Source organism: Podarcis muralis, chromosome 4 (assembly GCF_964188315.1).
Source record: "Podarcis muralis chromosome 4, rPodMur119.hap1.1, whole genome shotgun sequence".
Lineage (NCBI taxonomy): Eukaryota > Metazoa > Chordata > Lepidosauria > Squamata > Lacertidae > Podarcis > Podarcis muralis.
The window spans coordinates 5,042,944-5,060,766 of NC_135658.1; the positions used below are offsets into that span (position 1 = coordinate 5,042,944).

The following is a 17,823-nucleotide window of genomic DNA, read 5'->3' on the forward strand; positions in this document are numbered from 1 at the left end:
TCAGTACAGGAACTTGGATATCTCAGTACTCCACAATATATTTAATCCTGCCCCAACTGCTCTCTGGGTGCCAGTCAGTTTCCAGCCCCAATTCAAAGTGCTGATTTTGACCTATAAAGCTTTAAACAGCTACGAACTGCAATACCCCAAGGACTACCTCTCCCCATATGAACAGACTCGAACCCTGAGATCATCCTCAGTCTTGGTCCAGTATACCTGAAGGAGCGTCTCCACCTCCATCATTCTGCCCAGACACTGAGGTCCAGCGCCAAGGGCCTTCTGGCAGTTCCCTCCATGCAAGAAGCCAAGTTACAAGGAACCAGGCAGAGGGCCTTCTCGGTGGTGGCACCCACCCTGTGGAACGCCCTCCCACCAGATGTCAAAGAGAACAACAACTACCAAACTTTTAGAAGACATCTGAAGGCAGCCCTGTTTAGGGAAGCTTTTAATGTTTAATAGGTTATTGTATTTTAGTGTTCTGTTGGAAGCCGCCCAGAGTGGCTGGGGAGACCCAGTCAGATGGGCAGGGTATAAATAATGAATTATTATTATTATTATTATTATTATTATTATTATTATTATTATTATTATTATTATTATTATTAAATTATTATTATTATTATTATATATCCTCTGAGTCCCTTCTTCATGTGCCGCCTCCGAGAGAGGTCTGGAGGGTAGCAACATGAGAACAGGCCTTTTCTGCAGTGGCTCCCCACTTGGGAATGCTCTCCCCAAGGAGGTTCATCTGGTCTCTTCATTATACACCTTTAGGTGCCACGCAAAAATGTTCCTCTTTAACCAGGCCTTGGGCTGATTAACATCTTATACCCTTTTTAAATGTGTTTGTGGGAAGGGGTGGAGAGGGGGGGTATTGGTTAGTGTGTGTGTGTTTAATTTTTGCTGTTATATTATATACATATTTTGTGTTTTTTATATTGTATTTTTATGTTGTGAACTGCCCTGAGATCTATGGATGAAGGGTGGTATAAAAATTTAATAAATAAAAGAAATGTAAGCTCAGTGATACATTTGTTGCACCTCTGACCCATTTAGTCACATGCTGCTCTCCCCACTATTTCTTCCAATTCATCTGTTAGCTCTCCCAGATTCTTCAGTACGTATAGCCTTTCTTGAATTTTGTTGTGTCGCTTGCGATATGTCAGCCCTCTAGTTTATGGCTGATCCTTTTAAATAGCTGTAATCCTTCCTGGTTTTGTGACCTTCCTAAAGTTGCTTAATTGCACTGCCTAGTCCTTCATTCAATGTTTAGATCAAGAAAGGTATCTGCAGTGTCTTGTTTCTATACCATGAAGCATTCGGGAACCAATATGTATTGCTCTGATATTTGAAAGTAGATACTATGAGCCATACCAAAACTCTTTCATTTTTTATAGGAAGAGGGTGAATCAGGGATCATCAGTTCATTAATGGATAGCAACTTTCCAGAATTCCAAGGGCCCAGTGTAAGTTGTAGATTAATGTTATAATGCTAAGATATGGAATATCTGTATTCCTTAAAACGTTTTCCTTTTCCTTACAAGTGCAATGGTGACCAAACATTTTACAATCTCTTGGTTAAAATATGGTACGCCTGCTGGGAAGTCAGATAAAATTGCTTTTGGCCGCAATCCCCCAGTTTCTTGACCTCATATAAGCAAAGAAAAAGACAAGCCCTTGCCTCAAAAGGAATCTGCAGTTTAAGTTTAGACTGAGGATGTAGGACATCTGGTGGTCAAGGCAGCTTGGCAAATGTAATAAATGAATACACCTGATGGCATAGTTAGTCTAAGAGACTGCATTTAAAGTACAGTATTGAGAGATAATTCCTTCTTTTGCAGGAATGCCAAAGGAATGGCTGTTGCCAAAAGGACTGTAAATTATCACCAGGCATCGAATGTCTTTATGGACTTTGCTGCGAGAGATGTAAGGTAATATAAAAACAGCATATTTCAAATAAATGTAATAACTAGGGATGCCCTGAACTCCCCTCCCGCACCCACCCATGGCCAGCCCAATAGATATTTCTGCACAAAGTGGAGCACCAAATTTTTTTACCCCGTCAGAGTAATGCTACATCATCATATAGCATTGTTCTTATGGCTTTGGGATGAAGGCGTTTATGCCCACCCATCCCACCCCCAGCCAGCCTTGTCAGAGGAATGCTATGCCAACATCTTGTGCTGTATCCCAGTTCCTGTTCAGGAGCTGGCTGCACTCCATGCGCCGTACTCCCATCAGACCAGAAAGGCCCTGCTTGAGAAGAGGGGAGAGGATAGATAAAGCAGCCTGCCACTTACCAACAGTTACTATATCCCCCCCCCAAGAGCCAGCCTCTACCTTCTTAGGTCTTCCTTTTCCATTACAGTGGTACCTCAGGTTACATACGCTTCAGGTTACATACGCTTCAGGTTACAGACTCCGCTAACCCAGAAATAGTGCTTCAGGTTAAGAACTTTGCTTCAGGATGAGAACAGAATTTGTGCTCTGGCGGCGCAGCGGCAGCAGGAGGCCCCATTAGCTAAAGTGGTGCTTCAGGTTAAGAACAGTTTCAGGTTAAGAACGGACCTCTGAAACGAATTAAGTACCCGAGGTACCACTGTACTCTTTCTGAAGCATATAAGCCATCAATCATCAGGAGGCTAGAGTCTTGCAGCCTCTTTCCACACACACCCATGGTCTATGGTTACCAGATTTTTAAAAATGAATCCGGGGATGCCTCCCCCCCCCTTTTTTTTTTGAAGCTGAGTAGCAACAGGGAGTCAGTAGTGGGGATGGTGAGGCAAAAGACCCTGGGCCCAAGCACACATGCATATTGTATAAAGGTGCAAAGCCCTGGGGAATGGCCAGCCGCCCGCGACTCCTGAGCCCCCCCCCCCGATCAATCAAAACAAAGGGGGAAGGGGGCAGGAGATTGGGGGAGGCTCAGGAGTTACAGGCGCGTGGTGCGCCATTGCCCAGTTTTTAAAAAACTCTGCGCATTTATGTTTCACAGGGTGCAAAAGAAGGGCTTTACACCTTGCCCGGCAGAGAAACTGCACCCCTCCTGGACAATGGTGGGCCGCCTCCCCGCAACTCCCGAGCCTCCCCCGATCAGTCAAAACAAAGGGGGAAGGGGGCAGGAGATCTGTACCACTGGACGTCCCCGGTTCCACTGTGGCCACGGCAGCGGCAGTAAGCAGCTCCTGAAGCCAGCCAAAGCTAACTGCACTACCAGGCTGGCTCCGGGCTGCTGAGGCTGCCGCTGCCACATTTCCCGGGGACAGATTTGCAAATCTGGGGACATTCCAGGGACAGAATTTGTCCAGGGACAGATTTGCAAATCCGGGGAAGTCTGGTAACCCTACCATAGTCAACATCCAGCCATCCTGGCTGATGACTGGTTAGGCTACTCGTGAGCAAGCAAGCAGTCTAGCAGCAGCTTCTCCACATAGTGTCATTCTCAGGTATTGGGGGAGGGGGAAAGAAAATGGTGGCTCTCACCTGTGGCCACTGTGGGGTGCCCCATACCAGGATGGAGAATTTTGCCTTTCCTCAACATGGTCCCCTGACCCACAGAATTTATGAGAGGACTTTGCTCCCCTGTCATTGCCCCCCATTTGTCTGAATTTTTATCCCTTTCAAGGAAAAAATTCAGTCATTTTTAGAAAACTCCCAAACCCCTGGCCCCCACATTTAGGCTGTACTTTGAATACATAGAGTACTTCCTAGCTGTCATCTTATTTGGCCACACAATGATCCTGAAGAGTAGAAAGCAATGGTGAATTGCCCCAGGCCACCTAGGGAATGAATGGCTGTTAGGCCTTGAATTCCCATGTCACTATCCACTGTGCCCCATGAGCTCCAAGCTACAGCAAGAATTCATTTCAGCTTTGTCTGATTTAATAAGATGGTCTTTGGCTGGGTTTCCCACACAATTTTGCACACAGCATAGTTCCCCTTGATACTTGGGCTTCCAGCAGATTGCAGAATAGGCTTGCAACAGCAGCCAAGCCACCAGAAGCTGTACATTATTGACAGAACCTCGTGCTTCAGCACCAGGGGACATGGGAGTATGTTTTTATTCTACGGTGAAAGGGGAAATATTGGGAGTCCAGTTTTGCCTATTTGAGGCACTGAGGCATTGCAGGAGCTTCCCTGAGCTCAAGAAAAGGACTAAAAATGAGACCTGAGGGTTCATTTACATGGTGCTTTGCACTCAGACTCACCAAGGCAGATAGAAAATGACATTTATGACAGGGAAGGAAGCATTTGACATTTTTCCCACCTGCAATTTCCTATACTTTAAATTCCTCTGTAAGTTGTCCACCCATACACACTGCAGGCACAAATATTTTCAATGCATTTCCAAGGACATGCATGAGTTTTAAACCTCATTGAGGGAGCTGCTTGGGGAAACCAGTGTTATAGCAGAGAAATGGCAGATAAGGAAATAATTTTATTCCCCCATCCCCACCCCTGCCTGAGTTGCTTTGTCATTGGCAATGCAGCCAACATTGCGACTTTAATTTGCGTAATTTAGCTCCACAATTAATTTCAGTTTCTGAAGGGAAAACATGACATGCCTCTGTTGAAGAGTCAAAATGAGAAGCTTCAATTGTTGTTTCCAACAGTTGTTAGAAGAGGGAACAGTGTGCAGAGAAGCTGTTTCCGAGTGTGACCTTCCGGAGTACTGCAATGGGAGCTCTCCTGTTTGCCCGCCAGACGTCCATAAACAAGATGGGATGCCATGTAGCAACAGTAACAGCTGCTTTATGGGGAATTGCATTGACCTCCACAAACACTGCACATCTCTTTTTGGCCAAGGCAAGATTAACCTTCACTTCGGGAAGAAAAGGGAAAATCTGCTTCATTCCTTAACACATCTGGGAAGAGGGCTTCGGGAATCTTCTGCTACGTTGTGTGTCCTGAGTGATTTTTCTCTTTAGCCTTTCCTTAGTGGATGTCAGGCTCTAGGGTTCTCCCAAATTTATCCATGCTGTTTGTTGGCATAATGAGGAAAGAGTTGAAATTCTCCAACCATTTGGGGGTGGGTGGAACAGAAACATTATTTTAAAAGCCTCCATTTAGAAATTGCAGGCCACTTAATGATTAATGCAACTTTGTTGTTGGTTAATATGGGTGGCTGAAAGTAGTGGTGGGCTAAGAGGTTGATTTGAAGGAGCAGGGGGCCAGGCCCACTAATTCCTTCAACACTATTAAAATAGTATTAAATGACACTGAAACTGAATTCACAGTTATCTCAGAATCCCCCACCCTATTAACAAATGCTGAAATGTGGAGGTGTGGGGTTTCCTGAATATTCTCCAGGGAAGAAATGAAAGTCTTCAACAGTTGAGGAGGAACTCAAAAAAGTTTTGTTTTCCAAAAACTTACAATAGAATCATTTCTTGAGAATTTTCAGTCCAGCTTGCTAACAAGTGTTGGTGAGGAAATTCAGTGAGCCAACTTTATGGATACTGAATTTCTAGCTCAGCCAAATTCACAGATTTCTGCTCATTATATGGTCCCAGGTGCAGAAAGCCCAGATGATGTGTAACAACACTCATGTGCAGGTTTGCAGTAAACATTTTAATACCAGTTAAGATGAACATTGAAAGTTGATAGAAAGAACAGTACAATAAAACATGTCCTACAAATTCTATTTTTTCTGCTTCACAGGGGCATAAGCATTCATGGTGTGGTACATTGTTGTATCTACCCTTCAGTACTGTAGATGGGAGCACATTAAATTTAGCCTGAGTTAATGCTTTCCTAAATTTTGGAATAGTCACTTGATGATCAGATGATCATCAAGGAGAGCCCACCCTCTGTCTCTAAAAGTTGGAAAGATAGAAGCTACACAATATAATTTTGCAACTCAAAATCTCAGATGCATTGGCATATGTTTTCTTTGACTTTTGCATAACTCATAGCAAGAATGGCATTTGGTTTAGTACTTTCTCATTTACTATCTTCTTCCACTGTTACTGAAATGTATCAGTAAGGGTTGGTAAGGGTTAAGGTGGCCAGGCCTTCAGGCATGGATAACAGTTTTAACCAGAAATTAAACATATATATACAGATCTAAGACTCAATAGAAATTTGTCTAGTCTCTAATTGTAAAAGTATGTTGGGCACACATCCTGGAAGACTAAGAACAGTTCTCAGAAATTTTGTTTGGACAGATTCTGGAGCCTCAAAACTGTTAAACGTACACACTTCTGCTCCAAATAACATTTGTGGCAAGATCTTAACACTTAGATAGCCTCTTTTATATGCCTTAATTTAGTTCTTGCCAGTCCTCATTTTTTCACGCCTTCCCCTTTCCCTCTCTGCAGGTGCAAAACAGGCCCCACTGAGTTGTTTCAAGAAAGTGAATATGCGAGGCGACCAGGCTGGCAACTGTGGCAAGGATGGACTAAAATACAGGAAATGTTATGAAGAGTAGGTTATACCTGTGGGCAGGTATCTTGTTTTCTTAGATTACTCATTCCATTTCCCATAACATTAAAAACAGTTTAAGACAAATTGCAGTCACAATAGGATGGGCCCAATTGTGTGTGTGTGTCTGTACCTCCCAAGTGTCAAAGGCCATGGTGAAGATGCTCATCGTCATGCCCTCTTTCAGCCCTACTGCCAGGTTTCTGAAAGCAGTGGAACTATGAAGATGGTCCCTTTGGTATGTCCCTCTCCTGTTATTTTGGGGCTCATCCATGCTTACCTTTCCCCCGCGCTTTCCTGGTTCATGTCCGGGCACTTTTTTTTGTCCTGCCAATTTCCCCAAGAAAATCTGCTCTTTAATGCTGAATTGGAGCAGACAGCAATTCAGGTTTTCCACGGATTACCGTTTGCACCAAGTCAGTGATAAAGAGTGGGTTTTCACAGGGGAAACGCTGGGTCAACAAAGTGTTCAGACACAGACCTGGGAAGCCCAGTCCTGTGCCTAGAAATGTGGAGAAAAGTTAAGTGTGGATGAGCCCTTAAGTATATGTATTTTCCCTCACAGCCTTTTGCCTCTTCAGCAAGCTGTTATCTGCTCCTTTTTGTAAACTGTACCTCATCTGGATTCCTGGGTGGCCAGAGCATCTGACACTGAGAATGGAGGAGGTATACTTTTAAAACACATCCAATGTGTGGGATAACAAGCCTCACATAACCAACATGCTTATGTTGAATTAATGCATGAAGGGGTTAGGACAATAAACTGTCCTTCCAGGCTTAGCTTACCTTGGCAGGAACTAGGTAATCAGACATATTGTTTTCTGCCAGTCTACCTGAGAAGCTCAGTGTGAGAGGGGGTCAGACCTCATGACTCTCACAAGTCACTGTTGAGTTCCCATACCAATAATTTAGGAACTTTCACCAAGTAACTAAGCCCAGTTTTACTGCCTGTGCAACTTTTCTGACTTCTTCATGGAAAAGCACATGAACCTGACCTTGGAAGAGTTTGTAAGTACTGTAAATAATTTTTAACTTACCCAATGTGCGGTCTTTTTCTATGCTAGGGGGAGTGGGAAACTTCGGAATGAACTCGGAAGGGCATTTTTTAAAGGTCTGGCTCTAACAGCTTATATTTCCACAGTTTACTTTGCTGCATATTTTGTGATTTTGAATCTCTGCTGGGGTTCTCTCACCAAAAGTATTTGCCTCAAACTTGAATCTTAGCATCCAGGAATTCTTCTTTTCTACCTTTATTTTTTTATTCTGCTCCAACACGATGCACATTTAAAACACATGACTCCCCCCAAAGAATTCTACAAACTGTCATTAAGGGTCCTGGGAACTGTAGCTCTGTGAAGGGGAAACAAAGGTTCCCCTGATTCTTTTGGGGAAGCCACATACTTTAAATGTGCATCCATTGTGCTTTAAATGTCTGGTATGGATCTGCCCAAACATTTCTCCTTCCTCGCTTTTCTTTCAGAGATGTTCTTTGTGGAAGGCTCCAGTGCACTCATGTTAATAAAATTCCCAAAATGTTAACAGGACAAAGTGTAGTTCAGACTCCAGTGGAGGGTACATTCTGCTGGGGTTTTGAACGTCATATTGGCCAGCATGTTTATGATCTTGGAGCAGTGAGAGATGGAACAACCTGTGGACCTGACAAGGTAGCTTTGGCTGGATCCCTCGCTTGGCTCTGATTTCTCAAATTCTGACTTGGGATGGGGTGGCAACTTGCTTTGCTAGGGAGTACAGTATTCTCTGAATATGGTTTCCTGATTTTTATTTATTTATTAATTGACTGATCTGGCAAGTCATTTGGTTGGCCTTTGGCAACAGCACTCTCTGCCTAGTTAAGAGTGTGTACAGAGCGGCATGCACAATTTGAGCAGTGAGCCCATTATGTAAGTGCAGGTCTCCACATTTTAGGCGTGTATACATTCTTCTCTGCCAGACTTAGGTCAGGGAAAACCTGTTCTTCTGTGCTGATTGGCTACCACTCATTTTAGTAATCAGACCACTTTCTCCTTTCTTAGGGCAGGACGATGCACATTGCTGACTATCTGGTCCTTAGGTCAATCAGGCAGCTTCCTCTCTGCTTCTCAGAGCAGTTATCAAAAAATGAACAGTCTAAAATCAATAATAAAAAATAAAGCACAGAACAAATGTTCAAGCAGTTGGCTATGCAAGGAGCTTTTAAAAAAATAACCACACAAGTGGAGAGGCCACCTGAAACAAGGTTGTGGGGTGATGCTGGATCTGGAGCCTTTATCTGTGTCATTACTGAAGGAAAGACTGGGGGAAGCACAGCTTTCTCTGCAGCAGCAGAAAACCCACACCTCCTGTTTCAAGGTCTGCTTGTGCACAGCCCAGGAGTATTCACCAGGAGTCTTGGCTTCCAAACTGTCAGAATCCAAGCTTTTCGGCTGCCAGTGCACTATATAAAATTAACATTTCATACATCCCTTTCCAGATATGCATGAACAGATCTTGTGTTGACCGGGCCGTTTTGAATTATGACTGTGATTTTTCAAAATGTAGTAACAGAGGGGTAAGTATTAAAAAAGAAGAAAATATGCCATCCCTTGAGACCTGCTCAGGTTAATGTGGAAAGAGGCGATAACCTCAGTGTTTGACATGATCACATAGAATCATAGAATCATAGAGTTGGAAGAGACCACAAGGGCCATCGAGTCCAACCCCCTGCCAAGCAGGAAACACCATCAGAACACTCCTGACATATGGTTGTCAAGCCTCTGCTTAAAGACCTCCAAAGACGGAGACTCCACCACACTCCTTGGCAGCAAATTCCACTGTCGAACAGCTCTTACTGTCGAACAGCTCTTACTGTCATAAGACAGTAACCCTTGGGTGTGATGCAGAACATGGGCTCCTTGCTGTGAAGTGCTTAGGTAGGTGGCTAGAGTGATGGTGGGGAAAGGCATGTGACCATGGCTAGGCAAACTAAGGCCCGGGTGCCGGATCCGACCCAATTGCCCTCTCAATCCGGCCCACGAAAGGTCCGGGAATCAGTGTTTTTTTTACATGAGTAGAATGTGTCCTTTTATTTAAAATGCATCTCTGGGTTATTTGTGGCGCATAGGAATTCGTTCATTCTTTTCTTCAAAATATTTTCCGGCCCTCCACAAGGTCTGAGGGACAGTGGACTGGCCCCCTGCTGAAAAAGTTTACTGGCCCCTGAGTTAGACCCCTTTTGAATGTTTGTGAATGTTTTATGTAGTTTTGTAGTAGTTTTTATGTAGTTTTATTTAGTTTTTCAATTTCATTGTTCTACATGGGACAATGACAATAAAGATATCTATCTATCTATCATTTTAAAGCCTATTGTGTTGTGATGAGGGTAACAAAAGAGTTGTTTTCAGTACTGTTGCAGGCAGAGTTGTTGTTGGAAGAGGGGTTGTTGCATTCTGGAACCCAGGACACCAAGGGGGAGCCCGTAGCAACTTCCTATGAAGCATTTGAAGAAGAAAAAAACACGTTGACAAGAACATTCCCTTGTGTTTTGTTTTTTTACATCTGCTGGCTTTTCCAGTGGCAAACCTGCACTTGCCATCCTTGTGGAAGTTCTTGTGTGAATGCAGGATTGGCCAAGTAGATTATATGTGCCAGTTGCTGCTTGACACCCTTTATGTTTTCCAGGTGTGCAACAGCAAGAGAAACTGCCATTGTTCTTATGGATGGGCCCCTCCCTTCTGCTCCGGCAGAGGGTTCGGCGGGAGCATTGACAGTGGGCCGCCTCCGAGTAATGTGAGTAAGTATCCATTGGGTTTGGTACTTTGGCTCTTCGCTTTCAAGGGGCTTGCCTAGATCCAGTCACTAAAGGACATTCTTGCCTGTGCTTCAGCTATCGATCCCCCAGCTCTGCAGATTATTTCAGGACATGACAAAAGCTGGAAGTCGTGACTGCTTGCAGGTCTGAACGTATAGAATACTTTGTTCTTTCTCATTTTTGCCTGCAGTGGCTACCAGTCTTGTCGTTGTGACCGGCACCCTGGCTGCGTTGCTGTTCCTTGCTCTGGGTTTTGTTGCCACACTTAAGAGAATGCAATTGGAGGCTTGGTAAGTAAATGTTTCCTTCATGATAAGGCTGACAGTGACAGTGTTGTTATGTCTCAAGACCAGAAAAGACAGCTGTTCGTTGTTTTGCTGCAATGCTTGAACCATTTTGAAGGGCTACTAACTTCTCTGTGGTTTTCATCAATAGGTTTGCTAGAGTGATCTGGAAAAGAATAGGATCAGGAGATACAGTAAGTTACTGAAAGCTCTTTTCTGGGAGGTCCAAAAGACCTACAAATCCAGATTCTTATTACTGACCACAGAGGAGGAAGTCTGTGAATGTCGATGATCCACCAAGATTTCAAATATTTCCTTTAGAACATTGTCCTGCAAAACATAGATCTTAAGGTCAAATCTGTTCTTTTTCAAACATTCTATATCCGTTCCACTTACCTTTGCCAGACTTTGATCTTTGGAATAAAACAAAGTCCTGATCTAGGTACCATAAAGTGTGGCTTCACTGGACTTCTTGTACCTCATCTTGCAGATTTATGCTTCATGATTGAAAAATAGTTAACATCATTGTTTCACTATCATCACAATGAGATATATGGCCTTTAATGCTGCTCTCTTTAGACCCAAGTTACAGAAAGATAATTTTAGCCTACCTTTAGGAATCTTGCAAAATTTCTCTCATCCAGATTTCTTCCTGGATTTTGGAGTTGAGAATTAACTTACCAAAGTGGAACCAATGCACTCAGAATTCTCCATTGTTCAGTTTTAATACTCCCCCCCCAAAAAAAAAAATTAAGCACAGAGACCATCTATTTAGGCAGGGCGGTCTGAATTTCTCACTGCATTTTTGCTGGACTCTCTTCAAAACAGAGAAGCAATTTTAGCACACAAAGCAAACCCAAAAGGAGCAAAAAAGGGGACAAAGCAAAACAAATCAGGTTAAACACATCTGGCTATCCCTTACTTAAACAGTTTCCCAACAGCTTAAGTCTGGCATGGATACCCTCTGGCCAAAGCATTTCTCCTAGTGTAATGCACAAACATTCAAAACACTGAAGAGCAAGGAAGGACAAGTTTGGCTTAATTCCACCTGCAGACTGGCTTGCTCACATTCCAAACCACCTATGTGCTGGATCTTTAGTTCTTTTTAAACTGTCCAGTTTCTTCACACCATCCTATAAGTCAGGGCAGTCCAACATTTGGCCAAGGATTTTTGGCAGCCCTTGGCAACATTTGACACACAACCCCAACAGCCCTTGTGCTGCCTTCCCAAAACTGGGTAAGCAAGGTGCTGGGCTTTGGGAAGGAGGTGTGAGCCTCTGACAGGCTCCTAGAGTCCTCCATTCACTTTCCCAAAGCCTACTAAGAAGAGTTTGAATTTGATATCCCAGCTTTATCACTACCCGAAGGAGTCTCAAAGCAGCTAAAATTCTCCTTTCCCTTCCTCTTCCACAACAAACACTCTGTGAGGTAAGTGGGGCTGAGAGACTTCAAGTGTGACCAGTGGCGTAGCGTGAGGGGTGCAGGGGGGGCTGGCCGCACCGGGCGCAACATCGGGGGGGGGGGCACGCTAATCTAGCGGAAGAGACTCGAGTGCTAAAATCCATGGGTTTGGGGGCGCAAATTACTTGCCTTGCCCCGGGTGCTGACAACCCACGCTACGCCACTGAGTGTGACTAGCTCAAGGTCACCCAGCAGCTGCATGTGGAGGAGTGGGGATGTGAACCCGGTTCTACCGCTCTTAACCACTACACCACACTGGCTCTTTCCCAGATTTGGGAAGAAGAGGGAGGGTTCTAGGATCCTGCCAGAGCCTTGCCCCAAAGGCCTAGAGCCTCCATTAGCCATTTTTGGGGAGGCAGCATGAGGGCTGGGGAAGGGCTCAAATTTTGGCCTTGTGCAACCCATGGGATCTATGTCAAAGGCATCTTGCAGCCCACTTGGTATGAAAAGTTGGACTGCCCTGCTGTAAGTCTCTCTCTCTCTCTCTCTCTCTCTCTCTCTCTCTCACACACACACACACACACACACACACACTCTGATGGGACGGCGCCTGTTTAACAAGGGAAAGCCTCTGAACTCAGCAGCAATCAACTGCTCTTTCAAATAGGAAACAAACACCTTTGTTTCCTGTACAATGTTGCAGGGAGCAGCACTAAGTCATCACATAGTAACATTCTTGCAGCATCCTTAAAAGAGATTTTTAACTCAATAGCAGCCAGCTGCTGAGTGCAGCAAGTTATATGGGGTGGGGGGGTGGGGAGACAGTGGTGATTCAACCAACCTGTCTAATAGCGAGTACCCTCACATCCCAAACTTTTTACAACCTTTGTGAGAGTTCTGTAAAAGTGGCAGAAATTCTCCACCCACCTTCTCTGGAAAATGCCCTATAAATTTACCTCATCACTGTCACTGAGACATTTTGTGAGCCAAATAGGATATAGTAACCCTCATTTCTTATCTTTTAGGGATCACAAGCAAGCCTCGGGTCAGAATGTAGCATGTCACTGAAAAGCCGAGAGTCGGACATAACAACTGAAACTAGACTGTGCTGCTAGACAGAAGAAAATAACAGGTGCTCCCAAGAGAGATGTATTGTGTCTCATCAATTTCCTCAGTGTTGTTTGGACTGCTTGAATCTTGTTGTTGAATCTTTCTGTTTTTTGCCTTCCCACACTTCAAATAAAATGAGCTCTCTCTTGAACATTGCACATTAAGTGCCATTTATGTGGTCTGTTCTGCATGTGTATACTGTGGTTCCTTGGGTTACAGACGCTTCAAGTTACAGACGCTTCAGGTTACAGACTCTTCTAACCCAGAAATTGTACCTCGGGTTAAGAACTTTGCTTCTGTTAACGGAGAAATCTGAGGGCTCCCTTGGACAAAAAAAACCAAGGGCACCAGCCAGGAATACCAGAGCAAAACAGCAGCCAGTAGGCTTGGTCTTTATTGAAGACTGTCACGACAGGACTCCCGACTGCCACAAGGTGGAACAAGACGGAAGCCCTGAACAAAAGAAGACCCCAACTTTTATTAGCTACTAATCCCCCATGCTACACCCCTAAGACTACATCATGACTACATCATTGACACATCACAAAGAGGAGGGGTTCAGGGAGGGGTTGTGGTGGTAACCTGAGTGTCTTGTCACCTGTCCGGTTCCTCCTTTCCCCCTCCCCATGATTACATTCCTGAGGACAAAGAGGAGTTCACTGTTTCCTGCCCCCAGAGGGAAGGGCTGGTCACTGTCCTTTGTTTCAGTCCATACTGAATCCATTTCCATATGCAGGTCCTTTGTGAGTGTAATGATCTTCTCTCTAGGACCATCAAGGTTGGCATGCCAACTGGGTAGGGTTCTCTGCAGACGTGTTGGCTGCCTTGTGTCAAGCCACCCTCCTTTGATTGTCCTTCCTTCATGGTGTAAAATAAAAGTGGAACTGTACAGATCCGATGTATGGCTGATTTGTGTGAGTGTGTGGTGTTTGTACAAACTGAATGATGGGGGGGGGGGGGGGGCGTTTCCCTGCAACACTTCAGGATGACAACATAAATTGTAGTTAAGCAGCAGGAGGCTCCATTAGCTAAAGTGGTGCTTCAGGTTACGAACAGTTTCAGGTTAAGAACAGACCTCCAGAACGAATTATGTTCTTAACCCGAGGAACCACTGTATGTCAGGCATGAGCTGCCACAGTGACTTGGAGAAAACAACATGTTGCATTCTTCTGTTCAAGGGATTTGTTTCAAAATAAATCCCCCCCCCCTTTCCGAATCTGGTTAGAGATGCCTGATTTACTTCCACAAACATCTAAAGAAGCGGGTTCTAAGCCACTGACCCTTAATGCCACAACTTGGCCCTCCAGCTGTTTTGGGACTACAATTCCCATCATCCCTGACCACTGGTCCTGTTAGCTTTAAAGCCATCCAGTGTTTTCCTTACCTCTGAAGAAAAGGCACGAGCAATGGATCTGGTCCAATGTTTCAATCTCCTGCTTTTAAAATAGTACATTACTAGCATGGGGAAATATTCCAAGTGCATTCATCTATCCAGCCACCAGGTGTCACCAGTTGCCTTATATTGACCATCCAAGAGCATTTTTCAGAGAAGGAAACATGGAGGCAAGGCTGTATGTAAGGAGCCCCCAATTTCCTTCAAAAATGCCACATCACTTACTATCACTGGCATGCTGAATGCAGTACAGAACATAAAGAAATGACACAATCTCTCCCTGGAGACAACTAAATTGATTCCTGTTTTGCAGGGGGTTGGACTGGATGACCACTGGAGTCCCCTCAAACTCTACAGTTCTAGGATTCTAAGGCAGGAGTGGGAGATAAGCTGGGCTGCCTTCTCTTCCCTCCCTACCCCCTTGCAGGAATCTTGCGTGTATCTCAGTCATGTGACAAAAAGAAAATCAGCAGGTCAGCTCTCCTCATCATGATCTCTCTGTGAGGAAAATATTGGAAACCAAGCCTTATGAGGAACGGTTGAAGGAGCTGGGTGTGTTTAGCCTTGAAAAAGGGGGACTGACAGGATAGCCATCTTCAAATATTTCAAGGACTGTCACATGGAAGAGAGAACAAGCTTGTTTTCTCCTGCTGTAGAGGGTAGGGCTGGATGTAGACACGTCAAAGAAGCGATTCAGTTAAAGCATTGCAAACTCATACAGTGAAATCCGGTAGGGAAAGGCGGGACTCCATCTGGTGCCACAGTGTTATATATCACATATAAAGATAAAGGGACCCCTGACCATTAGGTCCAGTCGTGACCGACTCTGGGGTTGCGGCGCTCCTCTTGCTTTATTGGCCGAGGGAGCCAGTGTACGTACAACACCTATAAAATGCTTTTTCTTTACCAATCTAGCTGAGTCTCGTAGGACTTGAACCAATGGCTTCAAATTACAAGAAAGGAGATTCTGACTAAACATACAGAAAAGCTTTCTGACAGAGCTGTTCTGCATTCCACTTTATGCAATGTCCTCAGGGCCGGATTTAGGTTTGATGAGGCCCTAAGCTGCTGAAGGTAATGGGGCCCTTTATATGCCCAGCTGTCCTTTGACAACAACAAATGGTCGTTGGTTTTGTTGTTGTTGTTGAACATATGCTATATGGTAACTTATGGACCTAATAGGTCTCTAAATCCATTTACACATAACAAAATACGTATTTTATCAAAGTAATTGTTGATACAATTAAGAAGAAGTTTATCTTATATTTTGGAAATGTACATCCAGTTTTTCTTCCTTTAATTTTTTTGGGGGGCCTCCAAGTGGGGCCCTAAGCTATAGCTTGTTTAGTTTATCACCTCCTGGCAAATAGAAGGGGAAGAAATGGAGGCAGTGAGAGATTTTACTTTCTTGGGCTCCATGATCACTGCAGATGGTGACAGCAGCCACGAAATTAAAAGACGCCTGCTTCTTGGGAGAAAAGCAATGACAAACCTAGACAGCATCTTAAAAGCAGAGACATCACCTTGCCAACAAAGGTCCGTTATAGTCAAAGCGATGGTTTTCCCAGTAGTGATGTATGGAAGTGAGAGCTGACCATAAAGAAGGCCGATCGCCGAAGAATGGATGCTTTTGAATTCTGGTGCTGGAGGAGACTCTTGAGAGTCCCATGGACTGCAAGAAGATCAAACCTCTCCATTCTTAGGGAAATCAGCCCTGAGTGCTCACTGGAAGGACAGATCCTGAAGCTGAGGCTCCAAGACTTTGGCCACCTCATAAGAAGAGAAGACTCCCTGGAAAAGACCCTGATGTTGGGAAAGATGGAGGGCACAAGGAGAAGGGGGCGACAGAGGACGAGATGGTGGGACAGTGTTCTCGAAGCTACCAGCATGAGTCTGACCAAACTGCGGGAGGCAGTGGAAGAGAGGAGGTCCTGGCGTGCTCTGGTCCAGGGGGTCACGAAGAGGCGGACACGACTAAACAACAACAACAAATCCGGCACTGGATGTCCTCCAGTTCCAGCGCTCTAAGCCTCGCCGCCTCTTCCTCGGGGCGGCGACTCCGGGGGGATTCCCCCGCTCTGGCCCCACCCCTGGGCGTCGACGTCACTGGGAGTTCCCTCCCCCTTTGGCCGCGCGTCGCCCTTTGTCATCCGGGCCCCCGGGGCTGCATCGGGGCGCCATGGCCGAGAGTGGAGGCGGCGGCGGCCGGCTGTGTCGCCGCTGCTGGAAGCGCCACATCGTCCGGCAGCTGCAGCAGCGGGATCGGGCGCAGAAGGCGCGCTTCCTCGACCTGGTGGAGGCCTGTGAGTCGGCGGGGCGCAGCCGGAGGGAGGGCAGGGCCTTCTGCATATTCCCAGAGGCGGTCTTGCCAGCGACTCCCCCTGCGGAAAGCGCTCCCGGGGAGCCCGCGTCGAGCGGCTGCGGAGGGAGCCGGGGGTCCCGGGGTGGGCGCGCAGGTTTGCGCCGCGGATCTCCGCAGGTGCTCAACCAGCTCTCGTGCTTAGGGGACCAAGCCCCGGGAGGCGCGAGAGCATGTGCAAAGTGCAGTCTTGATTAAAGTCCGAGAAAAGGCAGCAGGGAGAGGGGCAGCGCCGATTGCACAGATGGACATTTGCTGCCCCCCAAACCCTTAACAATGCAGTTATTTTACTGCCTGCAGGGGGGGTTTTTTGGGGTGTGTGCGTGTGTTTTGTCCTGCTTTCCGTGAGAAACAACCGCCACCCAGAACGGTAAACAAGCCAACGTTTTTATTGCACCCATACGGGAAGACAACGCCACCAACTGAAGGCGGGGTGAATAAGGAAAAGGAGAGGGGGTGGCATTAAAAAAACACATTTCTATACTTGCTATCTTCTGCGTGCTTCTCTTCCCGGCTTCCCCATCTCTTGTGTCCAGGGCAGCTGTCTACCAACTCCACCTGGTACGCAGGCTGAGACCCTACCTGCCCGCGGACTGTCTCACCAGAGTGGTGCATGCTCTAGTTATCTCCCGCTTGGACTACTGCAATGCGCTCTATGTGGGGCTACCTTTGAAGGTGACTCGGAAACTGCAATTAATCCAGAATGCGGCAGCTAGACTGGTGACTGGGGGCGGCCGCTGAGACCACATAACACCGGTCTTGAAAGACCTACATTGGCTCCCAGTACGTTTCCGAGCACAATTCAAAGTGCTGGTGTTGACCTTTAAAGCCCTAAACGGCCTCGGCCCAGTATACATGAAGGAGCGTCTCCACCCCCATCGTTCTGCCCGGACGGTGAGGTCCAGCGCCGAGGGCCTTCTGGCGGTTCCCTCATTGCGAGAAGCAAAGCTACAGGGAACCAGGCAGAGGGCCTTTTCGGTAGTGGCGCCTGCCCTGTGGAACACTCTCCCATCAGATGTCAAAGAGATAAACAACTGCCTGACATTCAGAAGACATCTTAAGGCAG

At 45.8% G+C, this 17,823-nt stretch overlaps 2 protein-coding genes across 8 annotated transcripts in view; both read left to right on the forward strand.

Moving 5' to 3' along the window:
* Positions 1 to 13,169, forward strand: part of LOC114595514 (disintegrin and metalloproteinase domain-containing protein 26A-like) — a 37,981-nt gene extending 24,812 nt beyond the window's left edge. For 3 of the 4 annotated variants that reach the window (XM_077926817.1, XM_077926818.1, XM_077926819.1), the window contains 10 exons: positions 1,398 to 1,466; positions 1,842 to 1,931; positions 4,614 to 4,806; positions 6,321 to 6,426; positions 7,904 to 8,087; positions 8,894 to 8,971; positions 10,081 to 10,192; positions 10,401 to 10,500; positions 10,646 to 10,688; positions 12,921 to 13,169. In XM_077926817.1, the coding sequence (XP_077782943.1) occupies positions 1,398 to 1,466; positions 1,842 to 1,931; positions 4,614 to 4,806; positions 6,321 to 6,426; positions 7,904 to 8,087; positions 8,894 to 8,971; positions 10,081 to 10,192; positions 10,401 to 10,500; positions 10,646 to 10,688; positions 12,921 to 13,010 (1,065 nt within the window). In that variant the 3' untranslated portion in view covers positions 13,011 to 13,169. The remainder of the gene's footprint in view (positions 1 to 1,397; positions 1,467 to 1,841; positions 1,932 to 4,613; positions 4,807 to 6,320; positions 6,427 to 7,903; positions 8,088 to 8,893; positions 8,972 to 10,080; positions 10,193 to 10,400; positions 10,501 to 10,645; positions 10,689 to 12,920) is intronic. The other variant, XR_013392486.1, reaches the window with a different exon arrangement.
* A 3,349-nt stretch (positions 13,170 to 16,518) lies between these two features.
* Positions 16,519 to 17,823, forward strand: part of ATG16L2 (autophagy related 16 like 2) — a 47,786-nt gene continuing 46,481 nt past the window's right edge. For 3 of the 4 annotated variants that reach the window (XM_028725805.2, XM_077926821.1, XM_077926822.1), the window contains exon 1: positions 16,520 to 16,701. In XM_028725805.2, coding sequence (XP_028581638.2) covers positions 16,578 to 16,701 — 124 coding nt within the window. In that variant the 5' untranslated portion in view covers positions 16,520 to 16,577. Of the gene's footprint in view, positions 16,702 to 17,823 lie in introns of all 4 variants that reach the window. The other variant, XM_077926820.1, reaches the window with a different exon arrangement.